This window comes from Muntiacus reevesi, chromosome 14 (genome assembly GCF_963930625.1).
Source record: "Muntiacus reevesi chromosome 14, mMunRee1.1, whole genome shotgun sequence".
NCBI classification, from domain to species: domain Eukaryota; kingdom Metazoa; phylum Chordata; class Mammalia; order Artiodactyla; family Cervidae; genus Muntiacus; species Muntiacus reevesi.
The window spans coordinates 60533403-60542658 of record NC_089262.1 but is presented as its reverse complement, the minus strand read 5'-3'; the positions used below and the strand labels follow the sequence as shown (position 1 = coordinate 60542658).

Below are 9256 nucleotides of genomic sequence, written 5' to 3'. Positions count from 1 at the left end.
GAGAGAAGATAGATATTTTTCTCTCTAGATGTCTGAGGAATAGAAGATGCACCTTATCATTTAGAAGGTCATCTTGGAGATGAAGTGACTGATTAAAATTTTAATAAGACATATCCATCTGTGAAAATTAGTCTCTGAATGTAATATGATTGTGACTAAAATGGCCAGAAGCAGTATTGAAAGTCTGGGTGAATTCAGTATTTCTCCTTTATTTTCATTTTTAATAAGGGGAGATTGTGTTTGAGTGTGATGTGTATATTTCACAATGGCTCTACACAATTTAAAAATTTCAAAGTGAAAGGCTGAGGTAAAAGATATTTATTGACACTGACCAAAATATATACAAATGCTCCTGAAGAACAAACTGAAAACCTTTCTTGGTTTCTCACAAAAGACTCCTATTACCCTGAAGGCAAGGTGTGCCAATGTTCCTTTGTGGAAAAGCACATTCAGGCAGCAAGTTTCACCAAGAAGGCAGCTTTTGTCCTTGAATAACTGCAGGGCAGAGGTCCTTCCGGCAAGTGGTTGTCCTTGGTGCTTCCGGAGCTGGTGGAGACAGGGCCAGGTGACGAAAGCAAGGTCATTACTAAAGCCTCGCTTCAGTAATAAAATTTCGTTACTGAAGTTTTACGTCACACTGACTTCTGGGGCTCTGCCTCTGGGCTCTGTCGAAAGAGGATGCTGAACTGTGACTTGAAAGCCCACAGGCATTAGGACCTAGAAAGTGCAAGGGAAAAGGCTCCGGGCCAGGTCCTAAGTGTCCAGATTGTGTCCACAGCAGAGTGGCCAGCTGGTTAGGCCAGGTGCCCAGACAGGGACTCCTTGGTTGCATGGTGACCGTGACATCTCATCACCATGAGTGACCCTTTTGACGTCCCAAGATTAGCCAAGAAAAGATTTTCCCTACATCTTTCTCTGCCTTTGAGAGCCCTGAGGTCACTCTCCCTAATCAGCTGCCATGATTGTGAAAGTTTGCCCATTATATTACTCTTTCCATCCAAAGTGCTTCATCTAGATCTTAAGAGGCATTCCAAAAAACAGATGACCCAGTAGAAAATATTATATGGGATTCTACTCTAGGATTCCAGTAACTTTGAAATTGTTCCTGCTTATCTAAAGTCAATTTCTCCTCCAGAAATCTGAAATTAGGTGTGATAAGTTAATGATGATACAAAGCTGTTTTCAATAATTTAATTATTAGACTCATGCCCCTCAAATAAACCTGCGCAAAATATCAAACATTACTCCTAAAGTAATTTGGACAGTCACACACATCAAGAAAGGAAAAAACAATCTCCCCAAAATGCGAGTATGTTGTTTCACTTGGAAAAATAACAACACAATTAGAGGTAAACAATGTTTTCTTCTGCTCCATTTCCAGTTTCCCCGTCTTGTCTGGTCACTGTCTGTAGACTTATCTTTTCTTCTCCTATAAACGTCTGCAGCCGAGGGCCATGTGAATTTGCATCGTGGAGGGGTGGGTATGCTGTCTGAGAGACGTTCAAATCTGCAACAGACAGACAGCACAGGTCACAAGGAGTCAGATTGAGACCCACAGGCAGGTGGCACTGTGAACCGGAGACAGAGCCCTCAAAGGCTGGGCAGTGCCACGCCCACAGCACCAACCACGGAAAGGATGGCGGAGTCCCATGAGAAAGGAACAAAACAGATATCTGGTGATTTAATCAAAATCATTAAAATCCTTGGTTGGGTGTACAAACGTCTGTTGAGGCTAAAAAACAACCTTTACAAAATATTCCCAGTAAAATGTCAAACAAGTAAAGACTTGGCACCATTTGTAAGCTGATCAAAGACCACACCTGCTGAGAAAGGGGTCCCAGGTATTTTTGAAAATGGGTTCAATGTCCTAGAAATACAGTATCTACTCTGGTTATGTGCAATAAGCCATATTTGCCTCTGCAAGGATCTTCCCTCAGAGTATCTCAAAGTCAAGAACTGACTGGAAGACTCAAATAATGTACCTGGGATTTTCCTGATGTGGGGTGAGAGGCAGGGAGAAAGGACATGAAGGACGGAGACCCTGCGGCCTCACCAGTATGCAAATCTGTTAACACCCCCACGAATCACTTAGCAAGAGTAGCCAGGTTCCTGGGGAAAATCATTTCAATATCAACTCTGACTGGGTTTGTTATTTTTCTGGTTACCTAGCAACAGCAGGGCATAGTCTATTTTCCCCTTTTCTGATTAAACTCACTCATACATGGTTTAAAGGGAAGGCAAAGCCGGGGCGGGGGGGGGGGGTTGATTTGAAAAAAATAAAACCACAGCTCTTGCTACAAACCATGTTCTGTGGATTGCTCCACTGACCACCCTCCGTGAAGTTTGACTATGTGGCAAAATTACAAATAACCAGTTTCAAGAGGAGCAAAAAGCAGAGTATATATGGAAACCCAGGTTGGGAAAATGCAGAGCCCTGAGGCCCACCTGTTCTTCTTTCAGCCACTAACAAGAGGTTATTATAATCCTTGCCACATGTTATTGAAAGCCTCTATTATTTACATGGATACACATAACTGCCACTATTCTGATGACAAAAATACTTGTAATTTTTACCCTCCTGACAAGGATCTTTGGTTATTAGAGAAGGTAGGAAGCAAGGCCTAGCTGGAATGAAGAGCTAAATGTCCTCCCAAGGCTCCATCTTCAGGGAGGTGGCTTCCTTTGCTACACCTCCTTTTATCACTTCTTCTAACAGGAGGCAGAGCCAATGAGAGAGGGGAAGCCAGGGCCACAAGAAGTAGACACAGGTCACCTGGAGGAGCTGACCTTTGCCTCCAGGCCAGCTGAGGAGGATCTGGGGGGGAGGGGGATGGAGAAGAGGGGAAGGGGGGAGGAGGGAAGGGGGGCAGGGAGGGGTTGGAGAAAGGAGGGGAGACCGCAGTCCACAGCTCTGCTCAGGTCCAGGCCATTCCTGACTCCAGTTATACCAACGGGACACAGAGAAAACGATCCACTTACATTGAGGTGACTCGATTCTACTGACCTGGATTCCTTGATTCCAAATCCTGTACCTCAAATACAGGGTATTCACTCACTACTAAAAACACAGCTACTGACGATACGTCTAAATCCACTCTGTATACAGGCCTTCTCCAGGTAGGGGGGCTGTTCCAGGCTGTTTACAGTCACCATCCCCTTAAGCCTCCAAATGTCGTCACCCACAATTTACAGATTGGGAAGCTGAGGCTCAGACTAGTTAACTTCTTGCCCATCATGCAGCTAAAAGAAGTAATCCAGACTGGAACTCAGAGGTCTTTGCCACATTGTTCATCTGCTCAAGACTCTCATGGTCCCCATTCCTCACTGTGCTGGAAATGACCTGACAATCTTTGCTGAATTAAGACACCCTGGATGTTTAATGTATAATCTCCCTAAGGACCACATTTTGAAGAGTCACTTACCAAAAAAAAATTAATAAATAAAAACACATTCTGAGTGCCTCAAAACTGACATAGTAATTATTATAAAATTAGAGACCTCTCTCATTTAATCAGGTAATCCCCAAGCAATGATTTCACTATCAGGGCAATATAAACCAACCTAGAATGTTCTTCATCCTATGCCTGTCTGAGGTCATCGCACATTTTCACAATTTCAGCTCCTCTTCCCAGCCATTAAAATAAAACCATTTCACCTCTAAAAATAAATATTCCAGTTAAACTACTGATGTTGTACATTATATACAACCTAAAAAACAAACACACACCTCAAAACTTCCACCTAGCAGATGCTGACAGATTGGAGAACAGTTCACTTGGGCCACAAACCACAGTACTGTCTTCTGGCCCACAGAAGGTGCAGCCAGGGCGCAAGAAGCACCACATGGAGGGTGAACAATCATCCATTGAAGGAGGCAGCTGGGAAGTGATGGCTGACAAATGTGGCAAAGCTGGGCATAGCGGAAGCCCTTAATCCACACACGTTTCCTTCCTCTCGGGCATGAAACATGCAGCAAAGAATCCAAAATACTGGCGAGTCTAGGTATCTGGGAAGTCCCCGTCATGGTTTCAAGAGAAGACTTGTTCAAAAAGAGCCAAAGAACCAAATACATATCAGAAAGAAATCTTTTATCTTAAATTGTAGGCTCCAGTTCAGGAAGACGGAGAACAAAGAATAAATATGGGTGGTGGGAGATTTTTTCATTTGTGTGTGAGTAAAGGGGGTATAGAGGTATTTTTCATCAGAATTGTTTCAAGTAAGAATAAAAATACAGGAGAAAACCATCTTCTGGACCCTAAAGTGAATGAATGGCCCACGTTGAAATCCCAGAGGTACTAAGGTTATGCTGTATGTCACCTGGAGGGGAACTCAATTTCCTTCTCCATGTTCCTTCTTGGTTTCTACCTGAACTATTTAGGCAAGGTCAGACAGTCTGTCTTTGAAATTAGAAACCGCACCATGATTTCTGATTTTATTACTCCATTTCAACCCTGAAAGAATCCTAGCCCAGCAATTGTATATTTCTCAAGGTCAGTCACCTTTTTCCACACATTTCACCCTAGAGAGTATGATCACCATACAGAACCCTAAACTGAAAAAAACATTTGTTAAAATAAAACCACACTGATTCAGAAAGCAGGATTCTTGGGGAGGAGAATTAATCATCCAGTTTTATTTGTGATCAAAATGCCTGTAAATTACTGGAAATAGAAATAAAATGCTTCTTTTTTTAAATAAGCAGAGAAATATTAATATAATCATAATTTGGTCAACTAAAAACCAAATGCTATTATGATGAAATAAAACATAAAACTCTAAAGAACATTTTAATCTATACAACTGTCCCTCTTCAATGACATAAAAGAAATAATTTGATCCTTATCATACCTCTGGAAATTCAACAGAGTGCACAGTCAGTTCAGTTCAGTTCAGTCACTCAGTCGTGTCTGACTCTTTGCGACCCCATGGGTTGCAGCATGCCAGGCTTCCCTGTCCATCACCAACTCCCAGAGTTTACTCAAACTCATGTCCATCAAATCAGTGATGCCATCCAACCATCTCATCCTCTATCATCCCCTTCTCCTGCTTTCAATCTTGCCCAGCATCAGGGTCTTTTCTAATGAGTCAGTTCTTCACATCAGGTAGCCAAAGTATTGGAGTTTCAGCTTCGGCATCAGTCCTTCCAATGAATATTCAGGACTGATTTTCTTTAGGACAGACTGGTTGAATCTCCTTGCAGTCCAAGGGTCTCTCAAGGGTCTTCTCCAACACCACAATTCAAAAGCATCAATTCTTCAGCGCTCAACTTTCTTTATAGTCCAACTCTCACATCCATACACAACTACTGGAGAAACCACTGCTTTGACTAGACGGAACTTTGTTGGCAAAGTAATGACTCTGCTTTTTAATATGCTAAGTTGGTCATAGCTTTTCTTCCAAGGAGCAAGTGTCTTTTAATTTCATGGCTGCAGTCACCATCTATAGTGATTTTGGAGTACAAAAAAATAAAGTCTGTTTCCACTGTTTCCCCATCTACTTGCCATGAAGTGATGGGACCGGATGCCATGATCTTAGTTTTCTGAATGCTGAGTTTTAAGCCAACTTTTTCACTCTCCTTTTTCACTTTCAACAAGAAGCTCTTCAGTTCTTCGCTTTCTCCCATAAGGGTGGTGTCATCTGTGTATCTGAGCTTACTGATATTTCTCCCGGCACTCTTGATTCCAGCTTGTGCTTCATCCAGCCCAGCATTTTGCATGATGTATTCTGCATATAAGTTAAATAAGCAGAGTGACAAAATATAGCCTTGAAGTACTCCTTTCCCAATTTGGAACCAGTTCTAACTGTTGCTTCTTGACCTGCCTACAGATTTCTCAAGAGGCAGGCAAGGTCGTCTGAAATTCCCATCTCTTTAAGAATTTTCCACAGCTTGTGGTGATCTACACAAAGGCTTTGGCATAGTCAATAAAGCAGAAGTAGATGTTTTTCTGGAACTCTCTTGCTTTCTTGATGATCCACCTGATGTTGGCAATTTGATCTCTGGTTCCTCTGCCTTTTCTAAATCCAGCTTGAACATCTGGAAGTTCACAGTTCACGTATTGCTGAAGCCTGGCTTGGAGAATTTTGAGCATTGCTTTGCTAGCGCGTGAGATGAATGTAATTGTGCAGTACTTTGAATATTCTTTGGCATTGCCTTTCTTTGTGATTGGAATAAAAACTGACCTTTTCCAGTCCTGTGGCCTCTGCTGAGTTTTTTCCAAACAATGAGTGAACATTATTAACCTTAAAATAATAACAAATAAGCTGAAACACATCAAAGCCTAGTTAAACCAAGTGAAGGAGTACAATCTTGGTGTATGGGCGTCCCTGGTGGATCAGCTGGTAAAGAATCTGCCTGCAATGAAGGATACCTGGGTTCAATCCCTGAGTTGGGAAGATCGCCTGGAGGAGGGCATGGAAATCCACTCCAGTAATCTTGCCTGGAGAATCCCCATGGACAGAGGAGCCTGGTGGGCTACAGTCCATGGGGTTAAAAGAGTCAGACACGACTCAGCGACTAAGCACACATATGACTTTTTCCTATTTAGCTGAAATTTTCTTCATAGCCTAAAACTTAATCCTTCACAAAAAATTTCCTTAGACTTCTTGTAGGGTATATGTCAGTCTTCTCATGAAATTTCTAAAAATTATAAATGCCCATATTTTGGCAGGAGCTATCCCCTTTGTCTTATGGGTGGGAGGCAGAAAATGCCCAGGCCATGGGCTGCAAGATGCACTGTTACTCAGAGACAGTTCTTCAAACCCCTCATTTTTAGCCCTTTGTTGCAACCTGTTGGTTGACATTTGAAGTAATCATTTTCACTCTGCTCACCTGCTATTGGAATTCCAAACTATTAAGGAAGAGAACATGGGATCTGGGATGACATACCACCTTAGGGATCAGCTCCTGAAAAGCTGACACAAGCCGGAAGGAAAATCAGCCTTCCCTCCAACAGTCCCTCATTATCTTTATTCTTTAGAGTCCACAGGATAATCAGTTATTTTCAAGACCAGACAGTAATGTCAAGGTGTAAAATGCAACCATGTTTCATACTGGAAATGAATGAAGTGCTTCCCAAGCTGAGACATGATCTTTTAAAGCACTAGGTAAAATGTAACCTTGGGCAAGTCACTTCTGCTCTCTGGACTTCAGTTGATGAAGGATGGAACCAAAATCATTCAGGCCTCTTAAACTTCTTATATTGTGGGAAAGTTTTTTCATCTGTGTTTTGGCTCAATAATGCACCAAATACTATTCTAGAATTGCAACAAATGGATGCATTTCTCAACTGCTTTTTGCTCAAGGAATACAAATTTATTACCTTAAGTTGCATTTAAAATAATGTTTTTAGGGTGATTTCTAGGCCTATGTCCCATCCTTCTACTTTTCAAAGTAATCTTCCTAACAACATGTATTTGAATTGAGCACAAACAGCCCTCACAATACAGTATTTGGAAAGCTACCTAGTAAGTGGAAGACAAGGTCCACGGTCAAAATCTACACTTGATCTTCCCTTCTATGAACAGCAAACCTAAGAGCAGTTCGTCATAAAAAACAGAGCTGTCTATTGTTTTAAAATATTTAATTCAAGTAGTCTTTGCCTTTTTCTGGATTTTCTGAACAGAAGAGCATTTTAAATCCTGATGATTTTTAAAGACAAGTTTTGTTTCCATTTAAAAGCATCAGTACAACTTCCGTCATAAACATTAACTCTCCAGGTCTGAGGTTAGCTCCCCATTACCCGACGGCCAGGCAGCCAGCAGCCCCGTGCTACAGAAGCACATTGAGTCAATACTGGGATCACTGGTCATGCCATGTCAGCTTTCTCGTGTCTTATCCCATTCCATTCTCCAACAAGACTCACAAAACAGAGTGTCATGTCCTCTGGGTCTTGGCTCTGTTCTTATTTTATTTTAATGAAGTGTTCTGACTTATACTCCTTATTACTGTACCCCTTGTGTGTGTTCCTAAAATCAAAATTCACACTTTCCTAGAATAACACCACTTCAAAAAGAATTGGGATTCATGTTCCAAGTCTGTGAATAAGCCGTATTCCCCATTTAATGATCGATTCATGCTTGTGCTGCAAAACATTTAAAAAATTGTTTCCTGATGGCATTACTGGCAATCACTATTTTTTTCTCATGAGCACTAATGCACAGCATTTTCCTTCTAATGGAAAACACTTATTGTACAAAACTCAAGGTGTCCTCAGAGTGGAAGAAAACCGGTCTCTCTCACTAATTTTGCTCAACTGCATTTCCCATAGCGAGCCACAAACAACATGTAGGCACATCTGGCATAAAAACCAATCTGGAGCTGATATCTGAAGGCAAAGACCCGGTGAGTAACTATATGTCACCCCTCATACACCAATACTGCACCTGAAATAAAATAACTGAAGTGTGCTCTGGGAGGGAAGTGTGTGCACATGAATGTGTGTGGTGTACATGTGTAAATCTGTCATGTAAGAAAGCAAACTGAAAAAAATTTAAGTTGTGACTGTCAGAGTTGGGGTTTATTTTCTTACCGGTAACTAACAAATAGGGAATTATCTAAGTTGGTTACGTAGATAACACTAACAAGTACAGCAACCGAAGCAATCAATGTAATGAAGGTACAACTGTATTAACACAAGATGCATTATGGTATGTCAGTTCTCTGGGTGAACTTTGGTTTGCTCTTAGCCTAGAAGGGTGCCCATGTTACCGAGTCTGAACTTTGACATCAGAAAGCCTCACAGCAGGATGGCACAAGCGCCTCCACCCTCCCCTCTTCTTTGAGATGCATTTCAAGGTGTGTTTCTCTAATCGGGATACTAATAGGTATTACTGATAAAAGAATATAGTGATCAAGCAAGTTGATGAAACTCTGGGTTAATCAAGTTTCTTTACTGACAGATTCCTCAGAACTTCAATAGGCTCAACTGTAGTATAAATTTCTGAGAGGGAAAAACTGTATGTGGCAGGCCCCAAACTCAGGGAGACTTTTCTCCCAGTGGACTTCGCAGTGCTGTGTTCTGTGCAGTACACTTGGGGGAATAGTGTACTAGAGAGTAATAAGTCTATTCTAGACTAAGAAAGGAAAAGACAATAAATGACCAACATGCCAAGATAAATCAGGGGTGGGAAGCTGGAAATAGGTAAGATTTTCCAAATCCAGAAACCCTGAATCCTGTATATAATGTCTGTTTGAGGATTCAATCATCATCAACAGTTCCTAAAAGCATTTGGAAAAGAGCGGATGGGGAATGTTTTA

The 9256-nt window shown here is 41.5% G+C and overlaps 1 protein-coding gene across 8 annotated transcripts in view; it reads right to left on the bottom strand.

The window, feature by feature from the left end:
* Nucleotides 1-303: 303 nt before the first annotated feature.
* ARHGEF28 (Rho guanine nucleotide exchange factor 28) overlaps nucleotides 304-9256 on the bottom strand; it is a 320275-nt gene continuing 311322 nt past the window's right edge. For all 8 annotated transcript variants that reach the window (XM_065905708.1, XM_065905711.1, XM_065905707.1 and 5 more), the window contains one exon: nucleotides 304-1507. In XM_065905708.1, coding sequence (XP_065761780.1) covers nucleotides 1344-1507 — 164 coding nt within the window. In that variant the 3' untranslated portion in view covers nucleotides 304-1343. The remainder of the gene's footprint in view (nucleotides 1508-9256) is intronic.